Here is a 24,303-nt window from a genome sequence, read left to right as displayed (position 1 = left end):
GGTATTCAGTTTTCTGGATGGCAACCACCTCCCCTAGTGCAGTAGTATACATCAGAGAAAGCATCCAGGATTCAACCTGGAAGGCTAAAAAAGGGTCCAAAGTTCTGCAGGTATTAGCTTATTGTCAAGTGTAGATCATACAGGCTCCTGCTGAGTTAAGTGCAGCTCATCAGTACTGCAGCTTCTACAAAATGATAGTTTTCACCTATCCTGCCTTAGCAAGTGCACAGCTTAACAAGACAACTTTGCTACCTTAAACAACAGTCCATGAAGGAAAGTGGAAGACATGGTTCAGCTAGGTCTTCCAAGCACACATAAGCTCATGACTGGGAAAGGTTAGCCTGAAACCATCCAGTGTTAGATGACAGCAATGTGCTTGCAACAAGTATTAGATGACAGTAAGAGACATTCAGAAAAGTTGCTGTTTAGAGGCAAGTGGTGCACTTAACCCCAAGTACCCCTGCCTGACTCTGGGACCTTAGAGCCAGGCCTGTACTGCTCTTAGAGACTCACTATTTAGGTTCTGAAATTAAGAGTGCTGTACCTTTCTCCTTGTGTTCCGAGGCATTCCATTGCTTTTCTGCCATCCATTTCCCAGAGAAACACAACCACAGATAAGAGTTGTATCAAGGGGACAACAATTCCACACAACTATTGCAGATGGTTTCTGGAACAGTCTTACCTTCATACCCTCAGTACACAACAACAAGCCATAGCAGAATCGCTGCTGGTCATTGGAAAACTAAAATGGTCTAGATAAATATTTCCAAGAAGACTACAAAAGCTTGCATTTAACTTGGCTTTCACAGACCTGTTCATAGCACTACTTGTCTCATCCCAGAAGTTTTGAACGCAGGTAGTTTTTGTTCAGAGTTCTCTGCCACTGGCCTGTACAGCTAAGCTCTGCTTAGAGAAGCACCCTTCCATCCTCCAGTCCATGTAGATCAGTTCATCTGTCACTGACAGTATAGTAACTTCGAAGATCTCACTGAGCATCTGTATAGTGAAATCTCAGTCTGCCCGAGACTATTATCCAATACCAGCTGCAGACAAACACCTGAACTTCTCTTCAGATAGAAAACAAAGGAAAAAGCATTTCCCTCCCCTTTATATACATTCATTTGCATTGTCTACCAGGCATCAGCATCATCCTTAGTCTACTACAGGTTTGTTTCTGCACACATATCAGAAGCAGATATGAGATACTGCATGCCTCATCCTCTTGCACTTGTCCGAGGCAGCTACTTTAAGACAAGAGTGACTGAAGTGGGGTCCGCACTGCAGAGATGGGAGATCGCTCCAAACATAGTAGGGAAGGAAAAGTAAGAAGGCAGCAAGGTTTAAAAAGAAAAAAACCACACAAAAACAAAACGACACCCCACAGTTAAACACTGAAAACCTTATTCACTCTCAGGAAGACGTACCACTTCTCTACACTGATCCACGAACAAGACAGCGCTAAGTTGTAGTTTGACAGGAACTGTGAGAACTTCGACTTCTAAGGCTGGACCTACCCTCCTGGGAAAGCTTAAGTTGTTACATATACACCAGCTCCTGACATCTTTCTCCAGTAATGGGGGGAAGAGTCCAGTTTGTGGGGTGTACTGACAAGGAGCAAGATTATACCCTCAGAAGAGGTCAGTGTTTTCCACTGTATTAATAATCTAGAATCAGACTGCAAGGTTGAGGCTATTTTAAGAGCAGTACAGAATAAGCCCACATCAGAAGGAATTCTTGCTCTTACCTGGGAACATGTCAGCAGAGGAAGGACAGTACTGGGTGTTACAGACAAGCCCAGATTTTTACTTCCTAGCCCTTGAGGGCATTATGCAGCAAGTCTGTGGGCCCCACAGGTTGGGTGGAAAGCTCCTAACTCCAAGGGGGCATGCATACCACATCTGGTCCAAGCCTTACCTCTACAGTTCCAACAGCACCACTGGTATTCTGCCCATCTAACCAAAAAACCCACTAGGTAGGGACTAGATCAATTTGTTCTCAGGGCATTTTAAGTAAGTGTCAGAGTACCGCATGCTGCCAAGCTATGAGTCTGATGGCTTTGTTCTGGAGTTCATCACTCAAAACTAGTATTTCTGCTGTGTAGGTCAGAGTTTCCTAGAGGCAGGCTCCTCCATAACCCTGGAAAAAAACTCAATTTCATCTGCAGCAGCTGATCATAACAGCATGCAGTTTGGTACTACTCAAGACCTGGGACCATTCTTGTTTATAAAAGGTACCATACTTGGAACAGTGTTTCTTTGCACTTCAGCTGGCCAGAGAAACCCTGGAACAAGCTTCACAGAGACACTACATAATTAACACAAGCACTTTCCATACCTTCTCATGCAGGTCCCACCTCTTTTCTGAAGCTAACAGCCAAGTTTTATAGGATGTATTATTATACCTCGTGGTTTGTTTTCCCATAAGTCAAAGTTAGGCTAACCAGAGCAAGAATGAAGGCATATAAGCATTTCCTGCAAACAGCATTTGCAGCAAGAGCAACAAGCCATCTCCTACCTCTGTTGCCAAAGACTTCAGGGACTCTGCTACAGTATGGCTCAGTTTCAGCCTTCCTGTGCACACGGGTAAAGGGGGGGCGTCACAAGAAGTTGTCAAGTACCAGATCAGACCATCTGTTCATATAGTCTGAATATATGTCTACCTCCTCACAGAATCCTCAAGGGGGTGGCCTCTTTTCCTAGTCCAGAAGGGGAACTATGCACCACCACAGTAAAGCTGAACGTGGTTCCGGTTACACTCTGAAAAGCAGCAGCATGAGTGGCATCTCGCAGATGTTTTACAGCAGTTAACACAAGTTCTTCAATATTAGTAAGGAACCATGTTACTGTGCTACTTTGTGCACAGAAGGTCAAAAGGCTTTGGGGGCAGGGCAACTGGCAGATAAAATAGGTTGTTATTTGGAGCAGATGTTAATTAGGCAAAATGTGAAAGTCCAAGACATATTTTTGTCTTATTAACTCTCACCACCCTGACACATACTTTCCCATATCCTCTGAACAGGAAGAGAAGCGTGAGAAGGAACTGGATGCTTGCCACATGTTATAGCCCCTTTACTGTGGCAAGGTATTTTTAAATGCAAAAAGATATTTTAACACATCCACAGGATGAGCTGTTCTCTTGGAAGAAAGAGTCCCAGACCCAAGGTTAGCTTCTACATCTGTTTACAAAACAATAGAGTCCTCACGGGAAGCTTCATCGATCTTCCCAAGCAAAAAGCCAGTCTGGCAAGCATAGACAAGATTGGTTCAATTATGCTTAAGCTGTAGAAAGCAGCAGAAGAGAGCCTGTGACCCAAAGGAAAGAGTTTTACATGTGGGCAGACTTGGATTTGCATCCTTTAGCAGGGCTTAAGGTTCGTTCTTCTTTCTACAGTTCTCAGCAGAAGGCAACAGGCATCAACCCCACTCTATCTTCATATCTCAAAGATCTCCACAAAATACAAAAGCTAGGTGTCTTCTGAAACATTTAGAAAAATGCAGATCTTTTGAGTCACGTCTCTCAATCTCCTCCAGCTCTGCTAGGTTCCATGTCCATCTGCACGGAGTTTGTTTTAAGAACACTGTTGTGAGACTTGAATTGCTCTGCAGCTATGTGCACAGGAACATCACAACCCATTTTAACATGCTAAAGAGCATCTTGTTATGAGCGAGCCTAACACGTCCAGTGTTTTGTTTAAAGCTTTATTTTCAGAACCTGAGCTCTGACCTTCTAAATAGCAAAGCAGCAGCCAGGATTCAGCCCATGAGCAGGAAAACTTGAATCCAGCATATGACTCGGAGTCATTCCCAATCCAAGCAGCCAGATTCATATCCTACTATAGATGGAACAGTTTGTTAAGCTTGTCCAAACTAAACTTTCTCCTAGAGACACACAGCTTTGTGTTAAAGCTCTGCAGACATACTGTGTAGCAGTTCTTTTCCTGTTCATGCTCCAGAAGTAGGTTTAGCTGCATCAGTCATGTGGATATCCAGTGTCACCAAAGTGCCAATTTGGCTGAGATGTTTCTGGGAGCAAACAGTCATAATTTTTAAATGTGAACAGATGCAAAGGATTTGGGAGAAGCAGAGAGAAAAAACAGAAAGGAGAGAGATGATAGAGGGCTGCAAAACACTGTAGTATCCCCATGATTACTTAGTTTAAAAAACAAGAATACACTTCCATATCACACTGCAATGTCAGTTTCCTCATTGTCACTGTTTCAAGTGAGTTGCATTAGCATTTTGCCACACAAGATCAGCGGAGGTTTCATGAGAGCAAGTTAGACTGACAAGACATCACTAACTAAAGGAGGGAGAAATATTCAAAGGGAAGAAAGCATGTTTTCAGCTCAAACCCTTTCCAGCAGAAAGAATTTGCTCCCAGAAGGGTGAAATAAGCAGTGTGTAACTGTTGGAAGGAAAAAGAAGAAACACACCAAAAACTACATAGTATAACTGCTTCACTCCCTGCTTTAAGGAGAGCAAGTGAGGAAAAGCAGTCATGCAGTTATTTTCTCACAATTTGAAAACTATATGCATACAGAACCGATGCAGGGAAGAAACAAGCCAAGAGATCTACAGACTAATTAGTCTACAGAATCACCCCTTACTTATATGGCTTAGGCCCCTGACAGCCACTGCAGCACGTTACAGGTGTCGGGCACACATGGCGGCTTCAAGTGAAATATACTGATCCAGGAGCGAGCTAGTCAGCACACTGAAAGTCAGCATACAAATCCAAAGAGGCCAGGCTGATCACTGGCAATAAACAGTACAGACTAAGATTTCCCAGGGATTTTCTTGGCAGCAATCCAAAGCACAACTTTGTCTTGGCAGTATCCAAGATTTTCACATACAATTTGCCTTATACTAGCATCTAAAAACACTACAGCAAAGGTGCCAACTCTACCCAGATAAGCATAGGTTTGAGGATTGTCTGGGGTAGTCTTATCACTTACCTTTCCCACATGTCAGCACCTTTGCCACTGAGCTAGTCAAAAGTAGCTTGTTGCTAACTAACACCATCTGCAGCACTGAGGGAAGAGGCTCCTTTGCCCTTGAGCAACAACCGCACTGCAGCATATTCCTTTCAAAACCACATCATGACATTCAAGCTCAATGGAAAAGTGAGACCAACTGTGCAGACAGACTTTAAGATGGGGCTTTTTTATAGCCTAAGAGGCCATTCAGAAGGCTATAGCAAGTTCTATTCAGGCAGTGTAAGGCAACACTTTCCCATAAGACAGAGCATTGAACCAGTGTAGTTAACAGCTTCCTGGTAGATGTGACAGAGTAAGTTTCATCCCTTGGTAGTACTTTGGCTTTGACAGACTACTACCTGCTCTCATTGGATAGGCAGTGTTAGGATGGTTTAGAAGAGCTTGTTTTTTCAGACTTGGGTTCAGCTTGATATTCGAGCACAGACTAAGAATCACTCTGTTTAAAGCTTATGCTTCAGTGCTGTAAGCCATCCCTTCACCAGTGACATGACAGACCACTGCAACTATTACTTTCCAGGACAGGCTGAAAGGCTGTCATCTTCACAGTATGTGTGCACTCCTTCATTTGAGTGTATCATCTAGAAGTAAAGCCAGTTACTATTTACTTTATTCATCTTCCTGCAGAGTACCACACATTTTCATGATGCCTTTGCTCCCACACGCCACTGTAGTTCTCTCCAACCCAAGATACATAAAACACAACCCAAGTCCAGCAGAAGCCCATCTCTAGAGGTTGAGAGACACCATCACTTTCACTTCCAGAGTAACTTCCCACCTACTGTTTACTGCTTCATAGAAGCATCAGTGTAGAAGCTCTTAACATGGCTGTAAGGCAGTGACATTCTCCAAAGAAGTGCTCCGAGGGCCACTCTAAATACAGCTCTTGGCTGAGCTCTTTCCTTGTCTGTTATACGAATTTTGGATTATTTCTTTATTCTCAGAGCAATTTCAGCTAGTTCCACTAACCCATATCACCTACATGCTTATTCAGATAAATACTTCATGATTTCTGTGAAGTATCTGGTTGAGAATCAACAATTTTGGCACTACATCACCTACACCTGAAGGCAACACCTCTTTCTGCCCTCCCACCCCAATTCAGAATAAAATGTGTCACAAATTCATCTGTCAATAACCAATTTAAGTTGGACAGGCATTGGAAATGTTAATTCATTAAGAGTCACACCTCAATGGATTTGCTTTCCATCTTCAGTTGGTCATTGCAGCATTGCTTGTAGCTACCTTGCTGCCAGTTACTGCCCTTTGTAACTGGAAGAGAAAAAGGTTCCTGACAGTTTGATGGTTTACTAAGAGCAAATTCTTACTAAGAGTAAACTCACTCACCTTTTACCTCAGGTTTGCAGCTGCCACCATCTCCAAGGTGGAGTTTGGAGCTTTCTGCCCCATTTCATCTAGAGACAGGAGTAGTTTTCCCCAGTCACAAGAGCTTGGAATCTCCATTGCACTGCAACCCTGGGCTTGGGCAGTCAAGTTGGCCACAGCTTAAAGAGTCAGTACAGCTCAGCATTTAAGATCTTGCTCAAGACTGGTAGAGAACAAGCCTCAGCCAAGTTACTTCTGAGAAATACACAAGATCAAATGCCATTTTTAAATGGTATATTGTCTCCTACAGACTGAAAACATGTGCAAGTTACACTCTAAAAGTTGCAGTTTAGGCATTGCAAGTAGATTTTCATGAAGCAGTACTGAGTTAATTCTCACTGCACTGAAGAGCTCCTGTCTTGTCTCCTGACGTACTTTACAGAAATCAGCCTCTCCACTCAGGCAAGGAAAAGACTGGGTAGTGTGACAGCCAGATGGTCCGTTTGAGATTATCACAGTAGTCCACGATGCTAGAAGACACCAGGACAATTTGCACATTGACCTAGGAACTGATGCCTCCATCTTTGTCATCTGCTGCCTGAAGCTTATTACAAACCCCTGAGGCACCAACAGGAGAATGATGTGCCCACACAGCTATAAAGACCTTCTTAACCAGTCTGGTTATCCTCTTCTCCTCATGCAGGAGCTCAGAAAGCTTCCAGCAACTTGGGTAGGCTTGACACATTCCAGCACAGGCAGCCTGGAGGATTCTTTCCGACCACCACGCATAACTTTTTCCACCATGGCTGACAAGTTATTGTCGAGACTCACCCTTCTGAAACCCAGCTGAAGAACCAAGTTTCTCTACATACATTTTGAATATCTGTTTTCAGTACTTGTCTCGTTAAGTATGAAGCAATCCTATTGAAGGGATTATGAAAGCTGTGCAACACTGAGTTTAACCTCAAAGTATACCCCTCCCTCCATTAAGTTGAAGTAAGAACCACAAAGTAATAATACTGTTATACAGTAGAAGCTATGTTCAGTTTTACCAGATGGAAAGATTAAAAAAAGTAACAGTACCAAGACAGTTATGCTGATGCAAGTGTTTGTCCTACGTTAAGGTTAGCTATCCTTCATCTTTTTCAGAAGAGATGGGAATTGCCAATTCCAGAGAAACTCCTGTACTGGGAAGTTGTGGATCATAAGGAGACCACTGAGTACAGTTTTATGACAGTACTAGAGCACCTACATTGTAAGATATCATTACAGCAGCCTTACCAATAAAATTACTGTTTTATGTGCTTCTACACCATCAAACCTGAGTGGCTACAAGCAAAAAGGAGACAAGCACTCTACCTTTTCAGTAAGATACCATGGTATTAACCTATCCAAGTGATACCACGAGTTTGAGAGATGAAACTGCTAGAGAAACAAGTTCCTGGTTACCACCATTATGAAAGATGGGAAACTAGATTCAGCCAGCAGCTTGGCTGTGGGCAGAGCACTGATGGCAAACTGAAAGCCATGCTAGGTTTAAGTCAGCTCTTTTTAACTAGGAACCTGGAAAAAAGTAGTCGCATGCACGCACATGCACACAGTGCGGCAGCAGAAGAGACAGCAGCTCCTTTGAACAGGAATACAACTAAGCTCAGCCTTTGAGAGCTGACAGCCCACTTATGAAGCATGTGGCAGATAACTGCTTGCACCCAAAAGCTTCCTGGCCTGAGAATCATGGGTTCAGTGATATAACACATATCCACTACGCAACTTAACCTCCCCATTCAGTGCAGTGATCAGGGGGAAAAGAACCACACGATTTCCCAAAAGCCAGGAGAACAGCTTCATAAATAAGTGAATTCCAAAACAGTTAGAAGACGGTTCAACCAAACTAGCAATCCTACTATCCTAGGTAGAAAGCAACACTCCTGTGTCCTTCAGGCCATTCTTCTCCAGACAAGGAGAGAGATTTATTAGAAGAAGCCCCATGTTCAGAGGTCCTTACAAGTAACTTGAATCACAACAACATTTGCTGGAAGGACAATACAGCAGAGGTGACATCAGTGCAGAAGGCTTCTGAAGTGCACTGATGTCAACTGACACAGATGACTGATAAGGTGACAAGGGCAAATTCTTTGCTGAACTTTACAGAGAAGGAAGAATTGGTCAGGCATGTGAAGGTCGGGGTCTGCCTCATCCACAGGAGCCATGAGCTGGTAGAGTTCAGGATCCCAAGAGGAGGGAGCAAAGCAAAAAGCAGAATTGCAACCCCAGACTCTGGCCTCTTCAGGAATCTGCTAGAAGGCAGGCACATGGTCCTGGAGAGGCATCCAGGAGAACTAGCTGATTTTCAAGGAACACCTCCCCAGCTGCAAAACAGATCCATCCCAATGAGCAGGAAATTAAGCAGAGGTGGCCGGAGACCTGTATGCATGAACACAGAGCTCCTGACTAAACTCAGATATAAAAAGGAAGCATAAAAAGCAGCACCAGGCACGGCTGACCCAAGAGGAATAGAAAGACTGAGTATGCAGGGATAGGTTTAGTGGAGTGGAGCTAAGTCTGGCAAAGGATGAAAACAGCAACAAGGAAGGCTTCTACAGGTACATCAGCAGCAAAATGAAGAACAAAGGAAATGCAGTCCTCATGGGGCAGGAGATCTGATGACACAGATAAGGCTGAGGCACTTGGTGCTTTCTTTGCCTCAGTCTTTATAGAGATGACCAGACTTCAGGAATCCCAGGCTCCTGAACCCAGAGGGAAAGCACAGAACAAGGCAAATTCACCATCAGTGGGGAAGGACCAGGTTAGGGACCATTTCAGCAAACAGGACAGACAAAAACCATGATGAGGTGGACTCACAAGTGCCGAGGGAGCTGGATGATGCCACTGCAATGCCACTTTCAGTTATCTTGGCCTTATTATGGTGATGAGGGGAGGTTCATGAGGACTGGAAGAAATCAAGTGTCACTTAAGTAGGCAGATGCAGGGAATTACAGGCCAGTCAGCCTCACCTAGTCCCTGGAAAGGCAATTGAGAAAATAGCGAAAACTATTTCTAAACACATGAAGGACATAATGAGAAGTCAGCATGGACTTCAGGGAAGTCATGCTTAACCAACCCAACACCTGCTATGAAGATACGACTGGTATACAAAAGGAGAGCTTCGATGTGGTCCATCTCAACGCTGTCTCCCATAACACCCTTCTAGACAAGCTGATGAGGTACAAGTTAGGCAGATGTACAGCAAAGCTGACTGAAAACTTGCAGAACTGCTGCACTCAAAGGGTAGTCATTAGTAGAGTACAACAGCAGGCAGTAGTAGGGCCACTACTATTTAATACCCACATTAATGATATAAATGATGAGACAGGGTACGTCCTCAGCAGCTGTGCTGAGAGTACAGAACTGGGTAGTGTTTGATATATTAGATGGTTGTGCTGTCATTCAGAGAGACCTCAAAAGGCTGTAGAGATGGGCTGACAGGTACCTTATGAAATCCATCACAGAGAAATGCAAAGTCCTGCACCTGGCAGTAATAGCCACGTATAGTATGTGATGGTGGCTGACCAGTTGAAAAGCAGCTTGGCAGAAAGGAAAAAAAACACACAAAGAAACACGACCACACAACAGATACTGATGGAAAAGCTGACCATGAGCAAACAAAAGGTATAGCTCAGGGCAAAGGTCAACAGCCTGTTGAGGAGAATGCTCAGGGGATCTTACCAATATGGATAAATACATGATAGGAGAGTGTAGAGAAGGTGATGACACTCTTTTCAGTGGATCCAACAACAGAACAAGAGACAGTGGGCACAAATTGAAATATTGGAACATTCACTTCAAGATGAGAAAGGAATCTTACTTTGCAAGTGACTGGATGCAGAATAGGTTGCCCAGAGACACTCAAAAACCATCTTCACAGCATCCTAGGCAGCCTGCTCTAGCTAACTCTGCTCTGAGCCAAGGGGTTGGACTAGAAAATACCCAGAGGTGCCTTCCAGCCTCAACTCTGCTATTGTCAGTTTTTGTGTTCTTGTAGATTAGAACCAAGATCAATTGATCCATACTGACACTGTTTCACAAGGTCACTAGCTTCACTTCCCAACTCTGTAGTCCTCTTGTCTCTCCCAGGACTGAGAATTTACCTCCAGCTTGCTTTAAAGCCATACATGCTGCTGGTCTAACAGTTCTCCTTTAGTCAGAGAAGGAAGATGTTCGTAGAAGCTCAGGCAGATCTATTTTAAACTTTCAGATTATACTGCAAACTGGTTTCATCTGTGGGTGGATGAAGTTAAAAGCAATAATTATAAACTAGCAACCAAGGAGGCTGGAAGTGGAGCTCCAGACTCTCAATACATTTTTTTGTTGAAGAGCCACTAGGCTCACTTCCAGAACATGAGTGCTAAGTAACAGCACTCTAGCAAACACATCAAGTTATTTTCACTCGATCAGGTGCTAATACAGGCCTAAGGGTTCACCAGGGTGGTAGCTTGGAAGCAGATGAGTAAGGAATCACATGCAAGGAGTAGTTTTCAGTTAGTAACCAGAAGTTCGCAGTAGTTTTAATGTCCATCTCCATGAGTCAGCAAATTCAAACTATGCATTCATTGCAAGCCTGGTATTCTACATCAACTCTGCTTGACATACTACCTATAGAAGAGCCTTGAACCTCACTTCAGCTGTCTAGTGTTAACAGAGCCAAACAGAAAGCATGCACATCTTCAAAGAAAAGCTGAACAGGTTATAGGTAGCTGGCCCGAAGTACAGTACCTGGTAGTCAGAGATGTCTGCAAGTGGACAAGGGAATCTAAGCCCTAGGACAGGTGGGATATGAAAATTTTTGGAGTGATAGGTAAGAAACCCGTACGGAGAGTCAGGATCCCATCAGATAGCTGCCAGTCTCAAGGCTGAACAATAGCAAGAACAGCCAGCATCACCTTGTTCGGAAGGCAGTCTCACAGCAAGTCTAGAGGGACCACAAGGACCACAGCTAGAGGAGAACAGGAGCAAGACATACAGAACACTTTATAACTCTGTGAAGCCTGGTACTCCCAACACTTAGCAGCATGCTATTAAATCTGCACAGCCACAGTGGGGCTGCATCCGAGTTTTATCATACTCCTACAACCATTTGGGTACAATCACACAGCAGAATATCATCTGCTTCTCACCTCTGCTCTGAACTCATTAATAATCCCTTTTCTCCTCATTGTCAAAGTATCTACCCTAGTGCACACACCAGATTTGCTATCTAACATGACAAACTAGTGGAGTCAAGTAGTCACGTGCAAGCAGAACTTACTTTTTTAAAGGAAAAAGAGAGGGAAAAAACCCTCACACTGACACTTCCCCATTTGTCTTACCTTCCTCTGCAGAGATCTGCTCTGAAAAGCAGATCTCAATTAGTTTGCATGCCTTCCAAAAGCTCTGTAAGAGAGGAAGAACTCAGTTTTATAGCTAAATCTGCAGTGGACCCTGCCATGCATTCTGTGGGACTGTTTCCCTCTTACCTGATGGCAAAAAAAAAAAAAAAAGGGGGGGGGGGGGTCAGTACTACTTCGGTTCAGCCTTAGCTGTCTGCTTATTTGGAGGATATAGCAAGTGTAAAGGGAGAATAAGCTCAAAAAAGCTGACGGTGGTCAGATATCAGAACAAACAATGTTTGCAATTAGACTTGAGAGAAACAGAAGGTTTTTTATAGAAAGACCCAGGCAATACAGAAATGCTTCAGAGACATGAATCTACAACTCGAGTATTTAATATTTGCTGCAGAATCACCGTGAAAGCCAAGTACTTAGCCAGAAACATCCATTTCATTTAAGAAGTTAGATGCTGCTCAGAAGTCAATGTTTCCTGGCTCCTAAAACAGCTCTCTCCTACTAGTGAGGATGAAGACACTCTTTCAGACAATGAAAACTCTGCAGCCCTCTTCATAAGATACAGAAAACTTGAGACTCATCTATTTAAACGGCCTTAGAACAAAGGAAGCCACAGAAAACAGCACAGAAGGTCTTCCTTCCCTTTCCAGTGACCTACTGCTCTAGTAGCATTAGCCACTGTTCTTAAAAGAGCAGCCAAGGGTTTGAGACTTCAGAGTTAGACAGGTTCTAAGCTACTAGGTTACTCCCACGTTTGAATCAAAAACCAACAGGACACACACAGGCAATGTTCCCACACTCAAGGTTCCTCTGACTCAGGATAAAGTAGTGTTCTTACTCAGCAGCTCCAAAAAAAGCAAGGAAAGTATGCAAAGCACTGAAGGCAGAAGTTTAGCCACTTCAGGCTGCACATCTGTGGCAGTGGAAATTGAAGCACTGCTTTATGGGCAGACATCATCCCTTACTTCTGCACTTTTTCCCCTCAGAGGATTTCAGTCTTAGGTACTTTTACCTTGCAGCAGCATTTAGGAAGTATTCACTCACCGCAGGTAAGAAACCAGAAAAAGCAAGTTGTCCACTTCACAATGATGGGTCAGCCATTGGCACTAACTCTCTGCCAGAGGGATGTCCTAGTACAGGCCTGGTTATGAACAATGGGTCCTTAAGAGAAGCCTGGTGACTCAGAGCCACTTTGAAGCAGAAGACTTTTTGATCCAAACTTCTCCTCCAATGTCAATCTCCACCAGGCTCTTGGCCACTCTGGAGAGAGCAGATGAGCATAGCTCCTATTATCAATAAAGAACAGCTGCAGAGCTTTTAAGCCCAGGAGTCAGACTTGACTCCGACCTCCCTCTGTTAGCCAGCTATCAGAGCTATCCACACACTGGTAGCTGACAGTAAGCCAGCCTTTCAAAAGATTAATCACCCACCACCAGAGATTAAGACCGAGAAACATACTAACCACCGAAATGGTGGTTTTACCTATTCATCTCCACTTAACCATACTCATTCCCCAGAACACTCAATACACAGTGCAAACAGTTGAAGTTTACTACTGCCTTAAAGCTAGAAACACCCATCTGTTTGCTGAAGTTTTTTCCTGAGGTGGTAAAGAAGTAAACTTATTTTTTTCTTGCCAGTGCATCAGGTATTAAGTGGAAGAAGGGACATCCCTCAGAGTAGAACTGCTGGACATCAGGAGGATCAGATGTTGGGCTTTTTCTGCTAATTCAGCTAGAAAGAAAAAAAGAAAGCATGCTGCTCTCTTCCTACTGGAAATCATTTTATTCATCAAGGCTCATTATCCTAGTGTCATTTCCAGGTCAACCACAGAACTGCTCTCAAGTCTAAAACCCACTTAATTCAGCCCCCTTTACAGTACTCCTGTACCGCCAAGTGCCTAGAACAGGCCAATACTACATACAGGTACTAGAAGATGAATTTCACCTGTGCTGCTGGTGGAAAAACTGGGCAGGGACTTCCCTACTGGCAAGAAGTTAGCTGACCACAGCCCAAGGCTAGAGAGGTATTTCTGTTCCTATGTTATCGGGGATGCTGATACACTCAGACACCTCAAAACAGGAAAGCAGAGAGGAGCTTGCTTGTGCTCCAAAAGCAAAAAAAAAAAAAAAAAAAACAGCTAAGCAAAGAAGTTACAGGGTGTGTGCTACTCCTCAGAACAGAGCTTCTCACCTGCCACACAGCGGTGTGGATAGGCAGCACTAACAGGATGAGTACAGTACCCCCACCGCACTCCTGAGCTGCGAGAAGACCCCCAAAGGCAGCTGCCAACTCTGCTATTGATACATGAGTAAATCCAATCTAACTAGGCTGCTGTCTGACCAACCTGTATCATAGACAGAAGAACTCTACAAGTCCTACTCCAACCTTAGTCACATACCCCCTTGTCTTGGAGGGCCATCAACTCTTTGACAACTTTCTTAGATGAAGGTATTTGATCCCAGAGGGAAGGTAAGCCTGGCTTCTCACTTGAGCAACAGTGGGCAAACATTCAAAGAGAGGGCTCCTTACATGGGCAGGAACAAGTACTAAATCTGTACAGCACAGTTACAAGGCAAGAGAAGGTGACACATGGAAGAGGCCAGACTACCTTGACTCATTCCCCTAGAGCACGGGAGTGTATCAGACCAGATAGCGCTGGCAGCCCCAAAGCTTTTGGAGGCTAGCAGATCTGTCCTGCCCTGGAGCAGCTCCACGCTCCCCTGGACAACAGCCATAGGAAGCACCTCCTGCCACCAGCAGCTCTGTAACACCCTGCACAAGCACCAGCCAGCCCAGAACTGCTTATTATAAAGTTCCAAACCAGTCTCACCCTTTGCAACCCTTGCTTCCAGGAAATCCTACCTTAAAACATTTCAGGAAGTCTGCCCACAGAGATACTATGTCCCTGAAAGAGTACTTAACATATCAGCAGTGCAGCACTGCCGCTGCGGTAATATTCAGGGATTATCACACCCAAGGCCCACACATGGGCAAGGCACTTTACAAAGCCCGCTGGTGTCCGGTGGGCACGTGCCAGAGCCAGGTAAGGAAAAGCAGGCACAGAAACTGCTGCAACAGCATCCTTTCCATATCGCACCAACGTGAGGAAGCGAGCAGGAGCTCGGGTCTGGGAAGAACAGTCACAGACAAGTTGATGGCAAGCTCAGTAGTAAGGAAACAGCGGCAGCTCCAAGCCTTCCCCGTGAGGGAGACAGGAAGGAGATGGCAAGGGAGTTGCAGTAATTCCTGAAGCACTCGGACCCATCCGCACGGGTACGAGCCCGCGGGAAGGGAGACGGCCAGCGAAGCCTTACCCCTCGCACCCAGCCGGTGTGAGCGGGTGCACCGGCGTCCCGGCCCCTCCCTCGCAGGGAGAGACACCGTGCCCGCAGACCCCACACCGGGTGCCTTCTCCCCCCGCCCCTCCTCGAGCAGCCGCAGGCTCTTGCGATGGATGTCAGCAGCACCCCAGGGCTCCATTTCCCGCGGCGAGCCTGGGAAGCAGCCCGGACGTGGCGGGAAACAGTCGCACAGCCCTTCTCCCTCCCCTCCGTGCTCCCCTTCAGAAGCAGCGACACCCCCCCAAATGCCGCGCCCCCTCCTCGGGCCGTACCTTGTCGGCGATGCTGCGGGGCAGAAGCAGGTCGGGGCTGGGGGTGAGCGCCGGCCCCATCTCCTCGCTGCTGGACGGGGCCAGGGGATGCGGCATCTCCCGCAGCGACTTGGGCCCGGAGGACGGGAGAGGCTTGGGGGTGCCTGCTGCGCCGCCCGACATCGCGCCGGCGCTGGGCAGCGGACCCAGCGGAGGGGGGAGCGGAGGCCGCGCCGCTTCGGCGGGGAGCTGCGGGGCCGCGGCCGGAGCCTGCCCGCCACCACCGCACTACGAGGAGGAGGGGAGGAGAAGGAGGAGGAGGCGGCAGCAGCAGCGGCCGAGTACGAAGAGGCGGAGGAGGAGGAGGGGCGAGAGCAGCGCCTGCCCGCGCCACCGCCGCCCGCCCCCTTACAAAGCGCCCTCCGCGCCACCTGCCTCCCCCGCCCGCCCCGCCCCGCGCGGCGGCGCCCGCCGAGCCTCCCGCCCCGCCCCACCCCGGGGCACGAGCGGAAGGCGCGGGGCCGTCCCAGCGCGGCGGCGGCGGGCGGGGCTGAGGCGGGCGTAGGCCGCGCCCCCGGCAGGCCCGGCCGGTGACAGCCGCCGCCCGGGCGGGCCCGCTGGCCGGACAGCCCAGCGGGGGAGGCGGCGGGGCCCGGCGCAGCCTGCGGGCGGGCCTGGTAGGCGCCGCCGCCCGCGCCCTTGCGTGAGCCGCAGCGTGGCCCCCGGGTACCGCGCTAACGCCCGTGTCGAACGGCGGTTAAACGCCAGAAAGGCGAAGCAGCCGCTCGGCCTCTCCAGGCGCAGCTCGCCGGTTTCGAACTGCTCACACGTTTGAAGGGAAACTGCAAACACACCGAGTCCCCGTGCGGGTCGCCGTGCCGGCGTGGGGTAGCTGGGGTGGCAGCAGGGCGGCGGCGGGACCTCCCCCCGCCCCGCTGGGCAGCCCGAGGCCCAGCCCCGGGACCTGCTGCCGGCACGGGCGGGCGCCCCCGGGACCGCGCAGCGGGACGCGTTGCGGACGGGCAGGCGCGCTCTGCCGCGTGTTCGCTGCCACCGCGCCTGAGAGGTTTCACATTCTTGTAGCGTCATGTTTCATCCTGAAGCTGCTGGAATTTGTGGTAGAGAATTCTCTTTACATTTAAAGAAAACAACCCGAATTTTAAAGAAGATGCGCTGAAAAGTTTCACTCTGACCCTGTGTGGACAGAATGTATTTTTTCAGGCAACCTTAAATTCAGGCTCCCTTGCAGTTTGCTAAAATGAGCTGAAAGATTACATCGAGTTCTGTCAAAATGATACATATGAATTTGTCTAACGGCATGCATCAATTGCAAAAATTCAACAATCTGTCCACAGCTAACAGTGAAAAACTGTTGATGACTGTTGAATAATTAATAAATAGGAGAGAAATCGTAGCCTGGTTTAAGATACTCCCTGAGCAAATAAAGCAACTGCATTTGTCGGATGAGTTACTCTTTGCAAATAATTTGCTCGGCATTAATTAGACATAATAGAATAGCATGCTACTGGGGGAAGAGATGGGTCACTGTAAGACTGTTGTCATCCCTTCCAGCTATATACAGATAGGCAGAAATGCAGATACAGATGCGCAGAAATGCATATACAGATACGTGACCAAACAGAACTGGGATGCTGTAAACATTTTTGCTCATGTTTAACTTTTCCAAGGGGAATCAAAAGGGCAGCACCACCACCTGAAGCTTAAGCTCACAAGTTTTACAAGTGTCAGTGCCAGGTGCCACGCAGCAGGCACAGGGGAGTGCAACATTGTGGACCTCTGTTCAGCATAGGAAAAAGCTATGAAAGAATCAATCCTTACTATACATAAATACCTAGTATTACATAATATTTGAATGCTGGTTGTTATAGTTTACCTGTCCAATTAAATGACAAGAGACTGGCCAAATTAAAAAAAATAATTTATTAAAGCAAGCGACAAGTAAGCAAAACAGCGCTGGGTGTCTGGGGAGTCTCCTGCTCCACCAACGGCGTGCACTCACTTCCCGAAAGTCACTGGTTTTATACTCTTCGTCTTCCAGTATATGTGTCTTCTTTAATGGTGAATTCTGCGTCTGCGCGGCTTGTTGCTAAGGGGATCGTTCGCTGCCTTCCTCCTGGTGGTCGTGGGGATGAAGGCTCCTTGTCTTCCTCACATCACAGGCTCCTCGTCTTCATGAGTCCCCCACCCCTCTCTTTCTCAAGTTTCAGGCCCCCACCCCTCTCTTTCTCAAGTTTCAGGCCCTAAATCCCTCTCTTTCTCAAGTTTCAGACCCCAACTCCCTCTCTTTCTCAAGTCTCTTTAGCATTCCTGCATATCGGGTTTACATAGCCGGATGCTGGTGGCTGACCTTGCATACTTCACGTAAATTTCCATTATTCTGCCAAAGTTTGATGAACAAACTGTTCACAATTTATCACACTGGTAACAACCAAAAGTCCCAACCAAGTCCCAGGCTGCAGTGAGAAAGAGACTGTGAAATATACTTCATTCATTACGCTTCCAAAACAATAACCTATTGCTCAGAAAAATGAAACAACACAAATTAGCCAGCATAGACACCCCAGCTTTCTTCTAGACTATTCAAATCTTAAGTGGAAACTGTTGTGATAAAGCAGCAGGCAGGGTCACATCTGCTGCACTGCTCAGGAACCAGTTCCCTTCAGTTTTGTGAAAGCTCGTGTCTTGAAGGCTTACAGCTTACCAACAGCTCTTGCTGTCTTTTCCCTTAAGCATTCCCACCCAGTGTGTTCCAATTCAGAACAATTCTCCAAAGGAAGGCTGTCAGGGATGCTTACACAAACGCTGTCAACAGTTGGAAACCTCGGGGCGTTCCCACGCTGTGCAGATACAAATGACCTTCTGCTCATTAAACCTACTGGCCTGGGGGACAGCGAGCCTGCTGCACCCTTCCAGTAAAGACCAACGGTATCCAGGCTGCCCAAACAGCAAGCAGCACAGGCAGCAGATGGACGGCAGGGTTTATCACTCTACTATTTCTGCAGAAATACTTTGTCCAGTTGTGGGCCCCTTAACACAAGAAAGACACAGACAAACTGGACGAAGTTCAGAGCAGGGCACTAAGATGGTTGGTGACTGGAGCACTTGCCCTGCAAGCAGAAGCTGGAGGGCCAAGGCTTGTTCAGCCTGGAGCCACCATGGCTTCAAGGGCATGTAATTGCAGCCCCCAGTAGCCCACAGGGAGGGCATGGAAGAGACGGAGCTGGGCTCTTCACGGCAGTGCATGGCAGGAGGACAAGAGACAAAGGACATAAATTGAAACAGGAGATTCCAGATGGACATTAAGAAGAACTTTTTCCCCCGGCGACAGCCAAGCAGTGGGGCAGGTTGTGGAGAGAGGTTATATAGCCTCCACCCTTGGAGATTTTCAAGACAGTGTGGTCTGATCTCATCTCTGACCCTCCTTTAAGCAGAGATTGGACCAGAGACCTCCCTAGGTCCCTTCCAGCCTGAATGATTCAGGGATTCAGATAATGTTCGTTGCTGTGGAAGCAGTATGTCTAGTTTCTGAAGCGATGTGAGGTGACCCCTCAGTTTTCCTTTCTTATATTGATCCTTAGGTCACTTCAACATAAATGTTCGCTACAACCCATTTCTGATAATAACATGCATTTAGTGAAACCAAACTGACAGGGTTAGGGTATCTGTAAATCTCTTAAGGACTAAGGACAGATGTCTGTCCTCCTCTGATCTCAGTCAATACTAAGTCTGTGAATATCTGTATAAGCGGCAACCTAGGTTTAACAATGATACATACCATCAGTAGCAGAAGCAAAACTATAATACGGAGAAAGAGAAGAGTTAAAAAATTGTGAATCATACCTCAAAATGTATGAAGCTTACTTTATATTTGTAATCTGAAAAATCTCTACAGCTGGCTGGCCTTTTCTTAGCTGTCTTTGCAAGTTCGTACCACAGACTGAGGCGAGTTTCTAGCTTCCTCTTCAGCCATGACAGAAACCTATTTTTATTTTTTTTAACATGGAAGATGACAATCTTATGTAATTGATTTCAAGAGCTGTAACTTCCGAAACACAGAAGATAAAACATTTTAAGATTTGCATTTGAAAAGTAAGAGTTAGGAGCAAATTATTGTACTTTGATTACAACTAGTCCTGCATTATTAAGAGGTCATAAACAACTCCAAATCTTTTGTTCATGAAACAAAACAGAAAAAAGGTATGCTAAGTAGCTGACTTCTTGTAGAAAACTTTTTCCTCGCACAAATAGAAAACTTCTACATGCATCAGCATGTGGGTCATCTGGCTCCAGCAGCAGGCACAGGAATGTACAGCAAAAACTGAGGAAGGGAAGTGTCCATTTCTTCTAATAGTAGCAGCACTGAAATAAATGTCTTAATTCTGCTAAGAAATTATAAGGTTGATATAATTTTATGACTGTAGTACTTTCCCTGACTTTTTTTTTATAGTTTTCTTTTTGTTAAACATTGACTGCTAAAACCAGTCAGCACATGGAACACAAAACCAGCAGAATAAAATACACAATGAGAATCAAAATCAGTGACTGGCTGAAGAGATACTGCTATTCGATGGCCACCTCTTAACCCAAGTTAGCCTGAAAAAACTGGGATGCTCCTCTAGCAAAAATCCTGTTTATTATGTTTACATCATTTTAGCTGAGAAAAGAGATACAACAGAATAGGTGTGTGTATGATACTAACTGGGCAAGACGACAGATGGTCAACCATGGGATCAAGAATCTCACCAATTCAAGACAAAGGTCATCAGTTTCACAATTTTTTTTTCTGAAGAAAATAGTTCTGCCTCTGTATCACTGAAATGAAAGGCCTACAGACTACCTCTCTGGATCGTTGCTAGGATAGAAAGAGAGAGGAAGGATCTACAGGTTGCCTTCTCTCCTGCCTTTTCAATCATACTCTTGCACAGGGGTCCTCAAACTGTTTAAACAGGGGCTGGCGTGGATGCAGTGGCAGGCAGCCATCTGCGGCTGCTTGGTTTCCCCCTCTGCAACCCCTGGCGGGGGCGGGGGGGGGGGGGGGGGAAAGCAGGGGGGGTTCTGTAAATATCAGGGGCCGGATTGAGGACCCTAGAGGGTCATATCCGGCGCACAGGCCATAGTTTGAGGACCCCTGCTCTTGCACCTCCATTATGGCAATGTTGGTTCAGGAAGTACTCCTATTACTTCTGCTGGTTAGCTGTATCTTCTCAACTAGAGCTGATATATATTAAAATTAAGCATCTCTCACAGCAACTGGAAATCATTCAGTGTATGTGCTCTCTCCTGTCATTTTTGCCAAGGGTGAGAGATAGGTCAGCATAAGCAAGAACAGGGATTTTGAAGAGATTCTATGTAGCACTATTGAGTTGCATTATATACGACATACCTACAGTTCTTGGTATAGAAGCAGTTTGGTGGTGGGGTCTGAGATCCAGGTGCTTTCTCTATTGCCTGTCTAAATCCCCTAAAAAACCACATTTTCTTATTTAATACAGTTCCTAATTTTAAAGTTGACAGATGTTACAGACAGCAGCAAAGCAGCAAATATACTACATGCCAGCAATATGTTGTGGCAAAGTCCTTTTCTTCAAAGCAAGGGTTCGAGCAACTCCTTAATACTAACAGAAGATCACCTCTTAAAAAACCTATTTACAAATTTAAAGATAAACAGCACCACGGTTTTATGGCTTTTCTGATCTGGAGTGCCAGGTACTCCAATAATTCTACTCAAGATGTTTTTATCATGGCAGATGGCTTTGTAAGTGCTCATAGTGAGCCTGAAAAGGACTCTCAGTTGTTCCATAACATTCTTTTTGTAATACATCTTCATCTTCTGGCTCAGACAGTGAGACATAAAATGGCAATAGAGTTTACAATGAATATCAGAAGGCTAACTTCAGGTTGAGTTTATTTACTCAATCAGACACATAAAACCCACCTGCTTTTCACCAGTTTATAGATACTTATCTTTTATTCTATTTATTTATATATATTAATATTTTCATTCTATTTAAAGCATAAATTATAGAATTCTTCTCTATAGCACTCTGTATAGCACAGTACAGACAAAAACCAATAAGGTAGACTGGAGGCCACACAAGCCAGACTGTGATGCTGTCAGGCTTGGCTGGTTTACCAGGTCAGTAGCAGTAAAAGCTTTTTACCTCGCTGTTGACAGCCTCTCCTTGACCCCTTTACCTTCTCTCCCTCATGCTCTACCTGGACAGGATAATGTTTGTGTCTGTTTGCACATAACAGCATATGAAACTAGTATGAAACAAGACCATTCTAGAGGATGTAAAAAAAATAAAATCCAGCTGCCCTTGGAAAACAGTTCTTCCTTCTCTATGCTGCTACAGTTCATGTCTTGTACCACAGTGACTGAAGAGAGCAGGCTTTTGACCTGACCCAGTTAAATCTTACGTCTGCATTGACTCTGTACAGAGATGGGATCACTTTCAAGTGAACAGCACTATTGATGCACACATTTAAGCTAATGGGTGAGCTTTTGCTGCATCAAAAGCCTTCAAAGCTGTCAAGTTTGATGGGGAAGCAATAAACACGATTGTGGGAAGATAGGGCACTTGTGATAGAAAGTGGAAGTCTGTCCTAAATGGCTATCAAATGAAAAATCAGAAATCCCACCGTGGAGAAAGTGTACAGCTACGGACACAGTATCTTGAGGCAACTGGATATAAAAAAATAACCCAAGTAAAATGTTTAAAGACTCTTCAAAACATTCTATTTTTGTTTGTTTGTTTGTTTTTGAGTTTTTTTTGTGACATGCAAATTAAATATAGAAATAGAAGGTAGGGTTTAGAATGGATCTGTATGAGTAGCACTGCCAGTTGGAAATAACAGCAGCATTCTGGAAGATCTTGGCTCAAGCCAAGGAGACATCCCACACAGCCCATTTTCATTTGGAGGGGAGCGGGTGGAGAGTAAATCACTGTTTTACCTCAGCTTTGTCAACTGCAAGCAAACCGTGGTGAATAGAACTGTCCGTGGCCATTTTGAGATATTGCAGTCTATGATCATTCAGTATCACATCCAATTCAGCTGAGCTTTTGTTTATTTAATGAGATACACAGCTCCCTGTACACCAAGATGATAAGAACAGCCAGCCTGGAAAATAGCATTTTACTGCCTCAAGAAGCAGCATGGCCAGATTTGTGAGGCAATGTTGAAGAACAGCGTTTTTTTAAGCTGAAGATTTTGTAATGACTTTCTAACAGACATGCTATAAATGCTGTATTTTATAATTTTTATTTGATTATAGTGAACAAGAAGGAAAAATTTCAGGGAAAATCAAAGTATTTGAATGCATGACAGATTAAACTCTCTTCCTTTCAAGAGCTACACTCTTTTCCCATTTCTACATCCCAAGGAGGAAATTAATGTACTGATATGACACTCCTTCAAGAGCCAAAGGGTCATTTGACTTGAGGCAGGACTATGTTTCCATAGAGATGCTCTGCTGTGATTAATTTTCATCCCACTTGTATAGAACTGCAGAATTTATGAGTCCCAACCTTTCTGCACCTGAGTCTTCTTGCTGATGACTTCTCTTCCTTTTCTACCTTGTTCCTCAATCCCCAACCAAGCACCACTGTCCGCTTCTTAATTCTTCTTGCCAGTGTTAGCTGTGTCAAAGAAGAGCTTAGCCACTAAGCCTGTCTGTCTCAAACTGAAGCTCTTCCGAACCACTTACATGCCCAGTCCTGGCATGACAATGCAGGGAAATGTACCACTGCGCTGCTCTTCACTCAAGGATTACGAGCGAGATGTCTAGAAAAAATGGACTTCAGGTCATCCAAGAGAGAATAATAATAAGGGGGGGTGGCAGGGTGGGGGGAAGCACATATGACAGTTCTCAAGTCACACTAAGAAATTACAAAAATGAAAAAAACTCAACCAACCAACCTACAGAAAAACCACCCAAAACCAAAACATCAGAAGGAGAGAAGGTGCTCAATCAGCTGTTCAGATAAAGAGAAGAGTTGAAAACAATGCCTCTATTTTGGAAAGGCTGAGATGTTTGCCTTCCAGTAACTGACAGGGCTTTAAAGCAAACAGAAGACTCCCTGAGATTGTCAGAGTTTGCTGTTTGCTCAAGTGCTGTTTTGGATTTTCTCATTAACACACACGCAAATGCACAGAGATAGGCTTTACCAGACAAACAATCTAGGTAACCAAATTCTAAATCTGGATGTTACAAGTCTCTAGACAGAAATTTGATCAGTTTTACAGATTTCACACTTAGTGAGGCTTTGAAAAAGTATAAATGCATGGACAGATAGCATATTTGGCTAGCAGAAGTCTATGTGACAGAATTTGTATGCATAATACTACTGCACACTGGTTTAAGTCAAATCAATCAAGTATTATGGATACTGATAGGATTCTTATACATTCCGTACCATCTCAAAAATGTAATTTCTTTCTACATCATCTAGAATAGCTGGCTGCAGCAGCAGATCTTACTAATTGTTAATTGTCCTCAAAAAGTATGTACATATTTTGTTGTCCGAGCTAATGGACTAGTGTGGCATTTCACACTGCGTACACCCTGCGCACATCCTTACCAAGGTAGATAATTCTTTCGCAAGAAACCCAACGTTTTTTAATAAGTTGTTTTTCTCCTTTAACCCTGGAGAGCAATGAGGTTATGAACTTTTAAGAGTTGATGGAAGAGGAAGCAGATGAAATTAAATGCCCTGCAGTGTACAGGATGTTTGCTCCAAGACCACCCTTGCCATAATGAAGTGTCATTTGTTCAGAAACACCTGTTACATACATCACCAAAATCTCAGTACTAAGAAGTTCAATATCCTGCAGTAAAAGCGTTTCTAACTACAGACACCTTGAACTACAAATTACGTTGAAAAAAGTAACTGGTTCTCTGTACTTCTTTTCAAATTTGGTTCAGAAAAAGGGCCTTTATTGCATGACAATTGTTTACTGCCTTAAAACCACCCCTGGGTATAAAA

At 45.2% G+C, this 24,303-nt stretch overlaps 1 protein-coding gene across 1 annotated transcript in view; it reads right to left on the bottom strand.

Annotated features, from left to right (window-relative positions):
- The window catches only part of SNX30 (sorting nexin family member 30), a 50,170-nt gene extending 34,475 nt beyond the window's left edge, over window positions 1-15,695 (bottom strand). Inside the window, exon 1 of the mRNA XM_027808457.2 lies at window positions 15,317-15,695. Coding sequence (XP_027664258.2) covers window positions 15,317-15,478 — 162 coding nt within the window. The 5' untranslated portion in view covers window positions 15,479-15,695. The remainder of the gene's footprint in view (window positions 1-15,316) is intronic.
- Window positions 15,696-24,303: the final 8,608 nt, after the last annotated feature.

This window comes from Falco cherrug, chromosome Z (assembly GCF_023634085.1).
Source record: "Falco cherrug isolate bFalChe1 chromosome Z, bFalChe1.pri, whole genome shotgun sequence".
Taxonomy (NCBI): Eukaryota; Metazoa; Chordata; class Aves; order Falconiformes; family Falconidae; genus Falco; species Falco cherrug.
The sequence above is the reverse complement of the archived record's forward strand: the minus strand, read 5'-3'. Positions and strand labels throughout refer to the sequence as shown.